The 15,577-nt window shown below is 54.5% G+C and overlaps 1 protein-coding gene and 1 non-coding gene across 3 annotated transcripts in view; one reads left to right on the forward strand and one right to left on the reverse strand.

The window, feature by feature from the left end:
• Positions 1-14,700, forward strand: part of DGKD (diacylglycerol kinase delta) — a 101,697-nt gene extending 86,997 nt beyond the window's left edge. The window contains exons 22-30 of one of the 2 annotated variants that reach the window (XM_072961865.1): positions 67-180; positions 1,165-1,299; positions 1,595-1,746; positions 2,526-2,637; positions 2,721-2,813; positions 3,670-3,789; positions 10,380-10,497; positions 11,641-11,771; positions 12,566-14,700. In XM_072961865.1, coding sequence (XP_072817966.1) covers positions 67-180; positions 1,165-1,299; positions 1,595-1,746; positions 2,526-2,637; positions 2,721-2,813; positions 3,670-3,789; positions 10,380-10,497; positions 11,641-11,771; positions 12,566-12,655 — 1,065 coding nt within the window. In that variant the 3' untranslated portion in view covers positions 12,656-14,700. Of the gene's footprint in view, positions 1-66; positions 181-1,164; positions 1,300-1,594; positions 1,747-2,525; positions 2,638-2,720; positions 2,814-3,669; positions 3,790-10,379; positions 10,498-11,640; positions 11,772-12,565 lie in introns of those variants that run through there. The other variant, XM_072961866.1, reaches the window with a different exon arrangement.
• TRNAA-CGC (transfer RNA alanine (anticodon CGC)) lies at positions 6,005-6,077 on the reverse strand. The gene has a single exon. It is a non-coding gene; the product is annotated as a tRNA-Ala (tRNA).
• Positions 14,701-15,577: the final 877 nt, after the last annotated feature.

Genomic DNA, 15,577 nt, shown 5'->3' on the forward strand with positions numbered 1-15,577 from the left:
GGACGCACATGGGGCGGGTTCAGGGGAGCTGGGAGCAGAGGTCAGCTCTGACATCGACCCTTGCAGACCTTTGCAGCGCCGTCGTTCGACGACAAGATCCTGGAGGTGGTCGCGGTGTTTGGCAGCATGCAGATGGCTGTCTCTCGCGTCATTAGGCTGCAGCATCACCGAATCGCCCAGGTACTGGCCATGGTCCTGGAGGCGGGGGTGCTGGGTGGTACTGGGAAGCACTCTGGCTCACACACGTTTGGAGAGGCAGACCTGGCCCAGAACCATGGTCTCGATACAAATGCGCTGCTGGTGCACAGAGCCCAGGAGAGTAGGCGCCTTTTCAGGATCGCCTTCGCTGCCTCCTGATGGGTTTGACAGTTAAATACTTTCAAAACTGGGGCTGCTTGTACCCCCAAGCTCCCTCTGTGATGCTCTCTGTGGGCACCAGCTGTAGTATTCTGTCCCCTTCCGCTGCGGTGGAATGAGATGAGACGGGCCCGACTGACCTTGGCCCCTGTGTCTGCAGCTCTCAGAAGCAGCAGCCTGGAGTCTGGGAGCGGAGGCCAAGCATGGGTGGCCTCACCTGGCTGCTCTGACGTCCAGCTGAGGGGGAGACTGGGTTGGTTCCCCATCACGTACTTCTGGTGGTGGGTTGGCAAGGGTCTGTCCGTCTGTGGGGTTGGGGCGGACAGTGTTCTTCTGCACAGAGGTGGGGGGAGCAGGTCCAGTCAGCTGACCTGAGCCCCAGGCTTTGGTTGTCCAGTCTTTCCTGTCCCTACCGTGGGCGCTTGAGTTTCACAGTTTTAACTCTTTGTCATATTTTGTGTCAAAAAGAGGTGTACTTGCTGGGTGCTTGCTCTTTCCTGGGAGTGTTGACATGCGCCCAGGGGCCCAGGGGCTCCGCCTTGGGTGACGGTGTCTGAGCACCAAATTTCCCTCACTGCGATCACAGATGCAGTGCTGGCTGAGGGGACAGTCGGGGCCGAGATCCCCAGGCTCCATGAGCTGCACCCCAGACAGGGATCCTCTGATCGCAGAGGCCATGGGTGTGGTGTCACCCCAGAGGCCAGTGCGGACTGTGTGGGGCAGGGAGGTGCCCACGGTGCTGAGACGGCATGGTAAGGCCCCTGGGTTCTGCTCGCTGCACGAGTAATGGCTGTGATGTTTGCTCAGTGTCGCACAGTGAAGATTTCCATCCTGGGGGATGAGGGCGTACCTGTGCAGGTGGATGGAGAGGCCTGGATCCAGCCCCCAGGGTACATCCGGATTATCCACAAGAACCGGGCACAGACGCTCACCAGGGATCGGGTAAGACAGGCTGCCTGCGGACCCGGGGGGAAGGGTGCTGGTCCCACTGGCGGGCGCAACTGCACGCCTTCTAAGAAAGGCCTGGAGTTTTTAACGTTTTGTTCTAGAAATTTATTAATTTTTTAGATGCAAAGATTAAGTGAGTAGGGCTGTAATTTCTAGGACCATTCCTCTTCCCCCAGGGTAAAAAAGATTCAGTCTCCCTTTCTAGCGGGTGTCTGCTGGTGTCCCAGCAGTGTTTCTTGTTAGGTGTACATTTGTGGGAGAAAGTGTAATGCTGGCTTCTGTGCCGTAGGCCTTTGAGAACACCCTGAAGTCCTGGGAAGACAAACAGAAATGTGAACTGCCTCGCCCTCCGTCTTTCTCTCTGCACCCGGAGATCCTGTCCGAGGAGGAGGCCACCCAGATGGACCAGTTTGGGCAGGCGGCGGGAGCCCTCATCCACAGGTGGGTGCTCACCTTCCTTCCGCGGTTGGCCCCTCCCCCAGGGGGAGCGCTGGGGCCCCCTGACGTCACTGGGACGCCCTCCTCCCAGACCTTACGCGCCATCCTGGGCTTTATGATTTTCACTAATTGTCTTTCTGAGCCTACTCGGAGTCTGTGTAGCTGGAAGTTTAACACCCACAGGCATCTTCAGGGCCAGTGTGTAGATTGTAAAATCTGTCCTAATTTCCCCTTACTGCCTCCTTTTCTCTACCCCAGAGAGCAGGTTTGTTATTAAAAAGCAGACCTTACAGTTATTTAATTTAAAAAAAGACAACAGGCAGAGGCGTTTCCTTCTCTTACCCAGCCTCCCAGGGCTGCTGTGGACCTTCCAGCCTGGTCACAGCTCTGCCCACCGTCCTCTCGCCCCTCCTGCTCACTGTCCACTGCCGTGTGCCCCCTCCAGCATGGTCGCTTCAGCCTGGTGACCCACGCCTGCACGGTTGCCACATCTGGGGACCCCTTCTGTGCTGTCTGGTTCTGTCTTGGGGCTGCACTTCCTCTCCCTGCCTCGCCTCTCCCTCCCTGAGGCCCCTCCTTGGCTGGCCCTCCTCCTCTACCCACTGCTTCTTACCAGCTTACTCTTTTAAAAGGTGTAAGTCTCATCTTGGGCATTTTTCTCCCCGGTTGAGTTTCTAGAAAAACTTGAGATTTTGACGTCAGATTTCCCATGTAAGACCCGCTCTGCCATCAGTCAGGAGGTGGCCGGCAGGGTCATCCAGGTCTGGCGTGTCCCTCTCTAGCATCCGGGAGATCGCACAGTCCCACCGAGACGTGGAGCAGGAGCTCGCCCACGCTGTCAACGCCAGCTCCAAGGCCATGGACCGAGTGTACGGCAAGCCCAGGACCACAGAGGTGCCTGCGCTTTTCCCGCTTCGCTCGCCCGCACTCCTGTAGTCCCGGGCCGTCTCCATGGTGTCTGTTCTGGTTCCTCGCAGGGGCTGAGCTGCAGCTTCGTCCTGGAGATGGTGAATAACGTCCGAGCTCTGCGCAGCGAGACGGAGCTGCTGCTGGCAGGGAAGCTGGCCCTGGTAAGCTGGGGGGCGGCTTTCCGTGCGTTTTAGCCCAGGAGTGTCGGCCTTGAGAGTTCTGGATGCCGAGTTGGAGGGGCGAGAGGCCATCTGAGCTGACCCTGTGGAGGTGCTCAAGCCCTCTGGCCGCATCTCAGCACGCCATCTCCAGGGTGTCGGACTCGTGGACAGGACCGCCTGTGTCGTGGGAAGAGCCGCCTGAGACCCTCAGGTGTGCGGCCACCACTGTGGCCAGGCCGGCCAGCCCTCTTCCCAGCACGCGGAGTTGCCGCCCTTCCTCACTCAGCCCTTCAAACCTGGCTGATGAGTCAGCCCTCGATAGGCACACGCCTGGACTTTCCCTGAGTCACAGAAGCTGGAACGGGAGACCGGAGAGAGGGCCTGGCTAACCCTCTTGTTTAAAAAATGAGGGCGTGGAAGGTCAAGGGGGTGGAGTCGCTCTCCGAGATCACACGTGGGCCGCCCCAAGAGCCCACTCTCTACTCATCCAAATCACCTCTGCTGCCACACACGCTGCCTGCGCACTGGTGCTGGTGCACCGGGCCCCCTTCCGGAGGGAGGGTCCCGGGACAGCCAAAGCAGGGGACGTGTCAGCCCCGCTGCTGTGATTTTCAGACAAGCTTGGTTTGTCTCATTATTTATGAGAGAAGAATTCTCTCACTTGACACTACTTGCAAGGGGAGGTTCTGAGTTTGGCCCTTAACCAGTGCTCTGACTCGGTTTCCTTGGAGTTTTGTAAGAACTCTCAGAGAGCAGCCCAGCCCCTGGGGTGGACCTCATGTCCTTGTGGGTCTGCTGTGGCCCCGGCACCGCCCTGCTAATAACCGGCTGCGTCTCTCCTCCCTGCCTGGAGCAGCAGTTGGATCCCCCTCAGAAGGAGCGGCTTGCAGCTGCCCTCGCCGAGATGGACCAGCAGCTCAGGAAGCTGGCGGACACCCCATGGCTGTGCCAGCCCATGGAGCCTGGTGATGAGGAGGTATGTGGGTCATGGGCCTCCAGCCTGAGGGCCCCTGGGCGCAGGGCTCTCCCTTCAGTCCAGCTCTGCTCTGTGAAGCCCTGGGATTAGGGTGGTGTCACTCTGGCAGCCTGGAGTCTGGCTTCCCATGCTTCTCTGTTAAAATGCCTTCAAGGCACGAAGATGGATTTCGGCAGGTAGGAAGGATAGGGGGATTGATACTGAGAAGGACCCTTGACGGCTGGGGCACAAGTTGCCCTCGGAAGCAGAGCTGCGGGGCTGGCCAGGAAGCAGGTAGAGGCAGGAAGCCTGAGCCCCGCCCCACTGTTTGCCCACCGCTGGATGCACGCTGGTCGGATAAATGGCAGCTTCTGGGGAGGTTGTTGTTGACGGGGGCAGAGTTGGTGTGTTCCGCTCCCTGCACACTTCCCTATTACATGGATTTAGGGACTCCAGCATGTGCAGGTCCTGTAGCTGGGATGACAGACGGGGACCCTGGGCATGTTCCCTGGGAGTAGTGCCTCCTGCAGTAGGAGAGGCGGCAGGAGGGCCCAGGAGAGGGGCTCGTAGGATGGTCGGTGTTCCCGGGCAGCACTTGGCCCAGGACAAACCCTCGACGGCCTTCCTGCCAGGGACAGATCAGAGGTGCGCAGGGACAGGAGCTCACCGTAGGGTAACACAGTCGCACGAGTTACAGGACTGCTAGGCTCCGACTGCCCCAACCTGCAGGCAGCAATTGGTGGGGGCAGGGGGATGAGGGGGCAGTCCAGAGTGCTCTTCTAGAACATACAGGTGTTTGCTGACACATTCTCACCCTGCATGGAAAACGGACTCAGGCCTTACAGCCAGGTAGCAAACTCAGCAACGTAAGAATGGGGACATTTTGGTTTAGAAGGATAGGCCAAATGTATCAAAATTGGCTGAATAGTTCTTTATAAATATGATAAAAATTTTATTTAAAAGAAAATTATTAAAATAATAATATAAAATATTCAACAGATGTAGCAGTAACCTAGCCTGGTGATTCCAGATCAAGTCATCCAAGCCCGTGGAGTGTGGGCGTGGGGTGGGGAGTGTGGGAAGAGGACGTGCACGGAGGAGTGAGAGCACGTTAAATTCCTCCTCTTACGGTGGAAGAAGGTTAAAAACAAGTCTTGACTTGATAATTAGATAAATGTAGAGTCAGTTATGTTTTAAAACCTTAAGAGTAGTTTCTAGTAAAATTGAAAAGGTTTATGTCTTTCTAAATCACTACAAAAAACAAAAAATATAATCTGTACGGTAAAAGAAAACAAGGAACAGCATAAAAATAAGAGAGAAAATGACAGAGCTTCCCCCTTAAAAGCAGATTGTCCTCAGATTGTGTTAAACAAGAAGTTTGGCTGCATGCTAATCACAAGAGCCGTTTTCTCTCCCATACCCGCAATAAAGAATTATGATCCAGAAAGGTTAAAAATAAAGCAATTTCAAAGGAGACAATAAAAGATCCAAGGTAACAATATGCAGATAGAATTGCGTACCGAGGGCAGTAAGTGATAAAAAGGATCTCTTTATATTGGCAGAACATAACCACATTATTGTACCCTGTACTGCATTACTCTGAGATAAACTTACGATGATGATAGTAATGGTAAAACCAGGTGCTTATAAAGGAGTTAAAGGTATATTTCTGATTTTCCAACATATGAGATACTTTCTAATTATCTTTTCGTTATAGATCTTTAACTTAATTTCACTGTGTTCAAAGGAGATGGTTTCTATGTTACCAGCCCTTTGATTATTTGCGGAAGCTTACTTTATGGCCCGATAGGTGGTCAGTGTTTGTTTGTTTGTTTGTTTGTTTGTTTGTTTGTTTTTTAATGGAGGTACTGGGGACTGAACCCAGGACCTCATGCATGGTAAGTATCCCTTTACCACTGAGCTACACCCCTGCAAACAATCCAACACCCTCCGCCCCCGTGGTCAGTTTTTATAAATGTTGTATTATTTACATCATTAAGTCCTTGCTGGGCTTTTTTTGGGGGGTGGGGGTGTCTTCTTGATCTGTCAATTACTGTTGAACTCTTTGACCGTGAATCTAAATGTCTCAGTTTATCTTTGTGGGTTTTTTTTAATTTTTAAATTTTTAAAATTAGTTTTTTAAAGCTTTTTGGGGGGGAATTATGTTCATTTTTATTTATTTATTTATTTATTTTTGGTGGGGGGAGGTAATTAGATTTATTAATTTGTTTTTTAATGGAGGTACTGGGGATTGAACCCAGGACCTCGTGCATGCGAAGCACACACTCTGCCACCGAGCTATACTCTCCTCCTCTTTGTGGTTTTGTGTATCTTTGCCTTATGTATTTTGAAGTTATGTTACTGGATACATCTAGGTTTTATCTTTATGTGAGTACTTTTAGTAATTCTTTTTATTTCCAAGTCTACTTGTTTGGTATACTGTTTTTCGTGTTTTTATTTTCAAGCTTTATTTGGAATGTCACTCTTGTACATAGCATATTGCTAAATTTTGTGTTTTAATTCAGTGTGCTACTCTGTTTTAATTGGAGAGTCCAGTCTATTTACACTTATTGTGATGATTACAGTATTTAGATATATTTAATTTTTTTTTAACCATATTGTGTGCTTTCTATCTGTCCCACTTTTTGTTTCTTTTAATTCCTCCTTTTTGTTTGATGAGTGTCTCCTTCCTCCCACACAGCTCTGTTTGTCCCCACTGCTAGTTCGGAAATGCATACTCTTTCATCTGTTCTTGTAGTGATCACTCCCAAAATTTTAATCTTAATTTACATGCCTAAAATATGTAAAGCAAAAACTTCTTGAAGTGATAGAAAGTTGTGTGAGCTCTCGTTGTCAGTCCATGATTACTCAAGTAAACCTAACTGATCCCAGCATCAGAACAAAGCTGAAAGAATACGATACACAGAACGTGTGCACGTTTATCTCATTTCTCTATAGACAGAATTTTGTTCTCTGTGAAAAGGGAATGTGCTTTCTTTCCTGTTGCCTGTAGGACGTTCTCAAAATCTGGTCCTGTTCTAGGCCAGCACTACTGATGGTGTGCAATTGAGAGGAAGAGTCTAGAAACTTGTAAGCACTTGATAGAGAAATTTTGTTTAATAAAAAAATGGAGGTTTGCATTTTGTATGTCTTTTTTGGGTTTCATTCTTCTAGTAATTTATTTTACTGTATTACATTAAGGACCAGTCCACTGTGGATTAGAAATTTTTAAAGCTGGTTCTTTTCCAGGGGTAGTCTGAGTAGCTCACCTCTCGGCCACAAGGGAACCCAGATACTGACCCAAGTAGAAATGGCGCCAGCTGTGAACTGCGGCCCCCGTGCTCCCCGGAGCCTGCCCTGCCCTTGGCGGGCCGCTTCTTCCTCCACGGACTCGTCAGTGAAGACGGAGGGAGGGCAAGGAGTTTCCTCCCTTCATGGGCAGTGTGGGGGCTGCTGCTGTGGGAGGCTCGCAGCCTGGTGCCCAGTTGCAGGGTGATCAAGCAGCTCAGTTTTGGGGGTCTGTCAGATCTTAGCACTAAAGGCCACAGGGATTGTGGCTCCGATGCTTTAAGTCTGAAACCGTTTTCAGAGCAAGCATCACCAGATGCCGTGCAGCCACCGTGAAAACAAGCACAGAGTCCTCCCTGGACTTCTGACCTGAAGTGTTGCCTGCCTGACGAGCCCTCTGAGCCACGTCTAGAGTGGCCCTGGTGTCTCAGCTTCCTAGATGTGGGCTGGGAGGCAGTGCAGACATCAGTTCTTGCAGTGGTAGGTGGGAGACACTACAGATGGCTCCTGAGATTTGGTTCAAAACCTGAAACCCTCTGGAGGCAGCTGGAGCGGTGTTACTGTAGACATTCACCTGATGGGACCCGAGGCCAGAAACCGCAGCCAGGGGTCCAGGGAGTGGAGGGGAAACCACACTTGCTCCTGGGCCTCCCCGGGCCTCCCCAGGCTCCTGGCTTCTCTGGCTGACGCTGCTGGCTGCCTTCCATCTCAGTGCTTTCACGCTCTGGGACTCTGGCCCTGCCCCACCTGGGTCGGGGATGAGGAGGAGGTGAAGTACGAAGGGCAAAGGGAACCTGGGAGGAGGAGGACGAGGCGCCACGTTTCTAGTGGCATAAAAACAGGAAAACCGTTTACTTGAAAGCAAAGAAAAAAGTGATAGATCTTTGAGCTGTAAAGTAAAATAAGCCACCCTCCGCCAAATGTAACGTAGTCAGAGGGGAAACGCACAGAATGACGTGAGCGGGGATGCGACACAGACACGAGAATCAGTCAAGTCAGCGCACACAGAGAAGTGCCAGTAAACCGTAAACTCTTGATGGAACTGTTGATTTTTCACAAAAATTTAAATCACGCAAATTAGAATCTCAAGATGTTTTGAAAAGAAGAGCCATAGAAAAACTTGAAAAAAAAATCCTACTTGAGGGAAACTGTCAAGGACTGTGTAATTTCCATACATAAGAAACAGTATCAGAGCTAGAAAAAGATGAGCATTGTTCTAGCTCTTTTTGTGTTAAATTGTGGTTAAAAAATACATAAAATTTACCGTCTGTCATTTTGAAGCATCCAGTTCTAGTAGTATTAAATATATTCATACTGCAAAACAGAGCTCCAGAACTTTCAAACATTTCATTTTTTAAAACTAGCACATTGGACTCCAAAATTCAGTACTGTATGGTCAGTAGAGCTGTAAAAGTCATTTCTTTAAATCAGAGAGTTGATGAAAGAAATTCTTTATGAAAGAATTCCAGCTGGAAGGTGCAGGATTAAAGGCCATGGATTCCCTCCCGCAGGGAGTCACGCGGTGGGACTGAGCCTGGTTATTGACGGGGTTGAAGGAGCGGGTTCATCGTCTGGAAGAGGCTAGCTCTGCCTGCGACATCCCCAAGCCTGGAAACAGGAGGCTGGCTGGAATCAGGAGCTCTGGACCACAACGGGGAGGGGGAGCAAGGCCGCCACACCCTTGAGAGAGGTCAGGGCCAGAAAGTGAGCTGTGAACAGGGCGGACGGCTGGTTTCTCTGCAGGTAAAGGGCGAGGAGGAGCAGCTGGGCCACAGGTGCCGATGGAGGGTCCTGATTCAGACAGACCAGCTGTGGGGATGGATCTTTGGAACAGCTGGGGAGACTGGCTGCAGGTGAATTCACTGGCTCTGATGAATGCTCGTCAGTGGTGTCAGGTGTGGTCATGGAGCCGTGATTGGCAAGAGTATCTAGTCTTGTAGAGCTGCACCCTGAAGGACTTACGGGTGGGGTACTTTGGCGTCTGAAACTTGCTTTTAAAAGGTGCGGGGATGAGGTGAGAGGACACGGTGATAGTCGGCCTCGTTCTAGTCTCCTGGTTTTATGAATGGAAGAAAATACCCATGTTGTAAGTTAGAAACAAATTTAATGCTCATATATGCATTAAAAAAAAAGAAATTACAGAGTCAGGAATAGGGTTTTGTTTGGATTGTGTGGGAGAGGACCTCACCCTGCGGTCGCCCCTCCTGCAGGGGCCACTGAGCAGTGACGGGGCACTTGTCTTGGGACAGAAGAGCCTTGGCTGTGATGGTCACTCGGGAGCTAGAGGTCTTTTGTGGAGTAGCTGTTAGAATAGAAGCTGTTTGGTATTCACAACCATTGATTAGAAGATGTCATTGTAAGAAGTCTCTTTCCTAGAAGAAAACTTAGAAAACCCAAGATGCCTTTGGTAAGAAATCCAGGAAGTTGACCATGCAAGGGTCTGAGGAAGACGCAGACCAGGTGTGAAGATGCTCACTGTTCCAAGCTCTAGGTTGGGTGCAATGTCAGTGAAAATCCCTGTGGAGTGTTTTTCAGCGTGACCAGATACCCTGTTGGATCTGAAAGTGCGTCACAAAGCTCCAAGTGTAAGCAGGCCAGTCAGTGTGGGGATGTGGGTAGGCAGGGCCCTGGGGCAGAATCCAGGCCGGCAGGGGCAGGAAGAAACCGGCATACTTGAAAATAAGGATGTTACACTTTATTTATGAATATGTGTATCAACACAGGTGTTGTTGGTGTGCACAAAATCCTTCCCTGGCGGAGACCCCTGCCCCAGCGTCTGTGAGGATGTAGCCAAGAAGGTCCACAGACCGGTGGGGAAGGGGCGCTAATAGCTCTGCCTGTGCCCTGGGCCGCTCTGTGGGGCGGTGGCCACCCAGCAGGGTCCGCGTCCCTGTCCCTCTTACTCCCTTCCTTCCATGATTCCGCAGGTCCCAGGGAAAGAGTGCAAAGTGCAGGAAAAATACTTTGTTTAGAAAGATGCTCGTAGTACTGACAAAGCCTGAAGACTGGCCAGATTACTTACTTGCTCATCTTCACAGAGTGATCCTGACGTTTACATAATATTTACTAAGCTTTTCAATCACGTGAGAAATAAATGGTGTAAAGTGAAAAAAACAATGTGTAAACAGACACTGTGAAACTGCTTTTAAAAGGCATTAAAAATCAATGATAAATACAATACTAAAAGTCAAGGAGGACCACGAGAAGCAGCACATCGGGGGAGGGCACGTCCTTTCACAGCCCTCGCGCCCGTCCGGCCGAGCGGTGGCCCAGGCCTGGCTGGTTGGGGTCTGACTCGCAGCCTGTTTTTGCTTTCCCCGCAGAACGCGATGCTGGATCTTTCCAAGCGCAGCCGCAGTGGTAAATTCCGCCTGGTGACCAAGTTTAAGAAGGAGAAGAACAACAAGAACAGAGAAGCCCGCAGCAGCCTGGGAGCCCCGGGTACCTGCGCCTGGCTGCTCTGGTGGCTGCCGCGCCCCGTCTCTGCTCCCCCCACCCTGGGACGCATGCTCTGCCCCATTGTCCTGGGCCCGACCGCGCCGCCACCCTCCCGCCCTGCGTGGGGTGCTGACCCGGGTCACGCCCTGCCCTCACTTGCTCCCCATGCAGATCCGGGTGACAGGCCGCCTAGCTGCCTGCCTGTGCTAGACAGGGTGCGAGGTAGGGAGGGGACAGCAGAGGTGACAAGACACTCAGAGACACAGCTCACACTCTGGGCACACGCGGGGCCCCTGTGCCTGCTTCCTCCGAGGGGCTGCTGATCTCCAACAAATCGGTTCTGGATCGAGGCCTCTGTGCCGGGAACCTGGGCCGCCTGGGGTTCTGGGTGGTGAAATCAATAGAAAACGGCACTGAAGGATGTTTCTCCTTTGGGCCAGTAAATTGGGGCTTAAAATCTCCCTCTAAAGTATCGGTCCTCAGCACGGCTGCCCCAGGCTCCCAGGTGCCCGGCAGCCCCAAGCCTGGATTTGGGGGCGGCATTTGCTGCCCGTCAGGGTAGCTCCCTTTGATTTTTCCTTGCATGTTTGTCCAGAAATTGGGTTTCTTTGAATGACGGTGGCTCTGATTTCATGGAATCTCTGCATGTCTCCCTTCCTGCTGTGGGCCAGAAGTGGAGGTGGAGGGAAGCTGGCCTCAGCCATGTGGTCGGACCCACGTGTCCCTCCTGGGATGGAAGGCTGACGGCCGACCTGGCAGGAACAGACACCAGCTCCTGCTGCCACTCACGCCCCTCGAGGGCTGGTGCCTCCCCTCCTCTTTCTGCACAGCTTGGGCGACACCTGTGGCTGGGTGGTGGGTGCCTGCTGCTGGGGCGTCTTGGGTACTGGTTGCCGGGGCGTCTCGGGTGCTGGTTGCCAGGGCGTCTCGGGTGCCTGCGGCTGGGGCATCTTGGGTGCCGGTTGCCGGGGCGTCCTGGGTGCCTGCGGCTGGGGTGTCTCGGGTGCTGGTTGCTGGGGCGTCTCGGGTGCCTGCAGCTGGGGCATCTTGGGTGCTGGTTGCCGGGGCGTCTCGGGCGCCGGTCGCTGCCTGCCTCGCGCTGGGCTCTGGGCACTCACTGCGCTCCCGCTTTTCCGTCTCTGACAGTTCACCTCTGGGGCACAGAGGAGGTTGCTGCCTGGCTGGAGCACCTCAGTCTCTGTGAATATAAGGACATCTTCACGCGGCACGACATCCGGGGCTCCGAGCTCCTGCACCTGGAGCGGAGGGACCTCAAGGTACTTCCGCAGCGTCTCCCGGGAAGGCACCTGGCCTCCCCGCGGCTCCCCATGCCCCCTCCCGGCATCAGTATTCTCTTCCCCGCTCTCCTCAGGCCTTCGTGCACGACTCGAGACACGTGGTGGCCCAGGCAGTGGGGCCTCCACCTGCTGCAGCCAAAGCAGAGTGGACGTGGGGGGAGCCTTGCTTTCCTTAGCCTCATGGGCCAGTGAACTGTTCTAACGTTGAGTCCTTCATGGGGCGCAGCCCTGCGCTAGCTCGTCAAGCTGGAGTCCTCTGTGATGACGCTGCCTGGTGGAGGGGGACCCGGTGTACAGGGTGCTCTCCCTAGAGGACAGAGTTGATTAGAGTCGGGAAGCTGTTGGGCTGCCCCAGCGGTCACACTCGCCTGTCTTCACGCTGCTTCCTCTCACGGGAGGGCCCAGAGGGGGCGGGTGGGTGGGCTGGGGCCAGCGTGACCCTGGGGCTCCCAGAGTCCGGCTCTTTGTCTGGTTTGTCTCTTTGTCTCTCTTTATGAGAGGCCGCCATGGGCGTCTCGACAGTGGCACTTGGGCCACCTGTCTCCGCTCGCTGCCAGGCCTGTGTTCGTCTGTGTCTTGTGCCCTGTGCTCTTGACCACATCAGTGACTGTAGGGCCTGGGGGAGACGTGGCGGACGGCTGCATGGTGGCTGTTTTTGGTGCTGTCCCCAACTGTGCCCGTTTTCATCACCTTCACCCTCGCTCGTGTTCAGATGCTGGGCGGAGGGCCCTGGGCAGGCTCTTCCCGGCCTTAGGGCTGTCCTCTCCTTGCAGGACCTCGGCGTGACCAAGGTGGGCCACATGAAGCGGATCCTGTGTGGCATCCGGGAGCTGAGCCGCGGCTCTCCTGCCGCCGAGGCCTAGCCTCCGCCCTCTCGGCCTGCGTGCCCCGCGCCTCCCGCGACTGAGCCCGGCGGTGCGGCCCTCCTCATGGTGCTACCCCCTCTGCTTGCGACAGGAAGCCTCAGGCTCCGGGCCGACCGCTCCGGGTCTGGACCACACCAACACAGCTACCTTTGGGCCGACACCTGTCCCCACCTCAGCTCGCTGACCGCGTCCGGGCCTGCGGGCCTCCGGGCGCCGGGCGCTCGGCAGAAGCGGCCTGTCTGGGCCGCCAGTGGTCCCGGGGCTCCTCCCCGTGTGCCCTTCAGTGGCGCGTCGCGTGGCACTGTCCCCCAGAGCTCTGTGCCGCTCCAGTCCCACGACGCCATCCCGCCGGTGTCCCCGTGTGTTCACAGGGTCTCGCCGGGCCTGGTGGGGCGGCGTGGCTCCGGGCCTGTCCATTTCAGTCTGACGCGAAGGGAACAAACACTCGCTTCTCAAGCCAAGCAAACAGGTGGTTATGCTCTTGTACTGATGGGCTGTGTCCCCGTTGCCCCAGTCCCTTAGTCCTGGTCCACCTCCTGGGCTGCGATGTGGTCCCATCTTGACTCAGGACACCTGACCTGTCTCCCTGCGTCTGTCTGTGTGGAGTCTGTTTCTGTGCAGAGGAGGCCTGCTGGGCTTCTGGGGGAGAACAGGCTGGTAGAGCGGCCGGCAGGTGCAGTCTGGGCTGTCCTGAGTCTGACCGTGTGGGTGGCTCCTTGTCTCGGGCTGCCAGGCCCGTGTCCCTCCCGCTACGGAGAAAGCTGAGCCGGGAGCCAGTCCCCAGGTGGCACCCTTAGTCCTCACCACCTTGAACTTTGCCCTTTTCTCCCCCTCCACGGATGGCGCACCTCAGGGGCTGCCACCCAGCCTGGAAAGGGCGTCTGTAACAGCCGCTGGGTGTGGGGGGACGGCCTTGGGACCCCGAAGGGGAGGGCTGATCATCAGTGAGGTGTGTGGACTGGGCATGCGGCATGGAGGGCGCCATCCAGAGTTGCCTCTGGGGACCCCTCGCGGGGCTCATAGCGGAACAGCCTCTCCCTGCCACTCGCTTTGCACACCCCTTTGCTGGCTACCCTACCAGCGGGCCCGGCCAGGCCCCCACCTCCAGGTGGGGGCTCTCACCGTTGGTCCCTCCAGGTGCTGAGCTCGGCCGAGGCCCTGCCCCCAGGCCCATGCGTCCCCAAGTGTGGGTGGCCGTGCTGGGGTTGGTGGGGAGGGTCCCGGGCTCTGCACGTGCACTCAGCTGTCCCCCGGAGGTGAGACCGGGTGGTCGTGTATCACCTTTCCCGCCCTGTGGGTCCTGCCCGTCAGAACAGCCGTGGTGAGGAGGGAGGTGGCGAGAGAATCCAGGCACCAGGAGTCACTCAGTTTCAAAGCAGAGCAAGCAGATGCGGGAGACGGGGCCCGAGGTTCCAGAACGGGGTCTGCTTTGTTGCTTCAGGCGGGGGACCCTCGGGTCTGAGGTTCTCAGGATGCGCCCAGAGAGGAGGGCACGTGAGGGAGTGGTGGCCGGTGCTCCCGGGCCCCCCCAGGGCACCAAGGCCACCCCGTCCTCAGCACCCTTCCATGGAAAAGGCTTAGTTTAGGGCGAGCCTGGTGTTTAAAAGTCATGGCAGTGGTTAGAGCAACACTGTTTACGCAAAACCATTTTCTGAGTTTAGTGAGTTAGAGGGAGAGGAGTAAATGTGCTGCGTGAAGCCGCGTGGGTGCAGGTGGCCTCTGTGCGCTGCGCTGGTCCCACTGCTGCCTGTGGGGCTGCTCCCCTCCCCCTGCTGCCCCCGCTGTGCGGCTGGGCGGCTGTCCCTCCGGGGGCCCGGGGTCTCTTGGTCCTGTTGGCGTAGAGTGGGCTAGGAAGGATCCCCAGAGAGCTTTGGAGGAAAGGTTTTGCGCCCTCAGGTGGGGCTTCCCTCATATTTATGATCTTAATTTATACAGCGCCCACCGGGGAAGCAAGGCCTCCTGTATTGCTATGTACATATCCACATCTGGGGTGTAAATAAGTTGTTCTGTGTATAAATAAAACAAGCCTGTTTTTGATCTTCCATCGTCAGATTTCTTGTCATCATTCCTTGTGCTTTGACATAAAATATCACTGGCCAAAATCTTTCCAAACTGGATTCAGAATTATGTTTTTCCCCTGCTCTAAAAATAGGTTGAATTGGTGGTGGTGGCTGAAAAGCAAAATGGAATGCCATTGTCTCACTTAGGGTGTGGGTTGTAGGATCTGCTGAATTAAACCCTCGGCAGGGAGGGGCGGCTGGCAGAGCCGAGGTGCTCAGACCTCGTCCCACGAGCTGCAGCCCAGCCTTTTGGGACTGGGTCATTTTAGCTACTATTCTCATCTCCTAAGTCTTTTATATAAAATTGCAAGCTGGAGGCGCCCCTACCTCTCTCTGTTTAGCTATAGTACCTTTATTCCAAGAAAGCTGCCTCTCCGAGCTCAAAGTCACTCTGTCATCCCCAGTTTCCTGGGGTGGGGGATGGGCGCTGGACTCATGGGATTGAAAATCAGGCTGGCAGGGTACAAAAAGGATCTTCGGGCTGTGGATGTATTGGTTGTCTCCCAGAAGCTCTCTCCTCTCTCCTTCCATGCTTAGTGGAGCCCCAGTTTTGTCCTGTGTGCACCCTCCTCCCATGTGGCCATCCAGGATCAGGCCTCATGGTTGCAAGATAGCTGCCACTATCCAGGTATCACATCTAAACATGACCATGTCCAAGGTAAGGTGTGGGTGAACAGGTGGGATGTCTTGTCTGTGTCTCTCTTTAAGATAAAAGGAACCTCTTCAGAAGCGCTAGCTCCTACTGACCTAATGTTAGTCTAGACGTGTCTCATTGTCTGGAATCCCCTGTGACTAAGCCAGTGGGTGCACAGGGGAAGAGGCTGTGCCAGTGGTGGCTGATGGCGATGCTGATGGCTAA

The sequence above is a fragment of the Vicugna pacos genome, chromosome 5, assembly GCF_048564905.1.
Source record: "Vicugna pacos chromosome 5, VicPac4, whole genome shotgun sequence".
NCBI classification, from domain to species: domain Eukaryota; kingdom Metazoa; phylum Chordata; class Mammalia; order Artiodactyla; family Camelidae; genus Vicugna; species Vicugna pacos.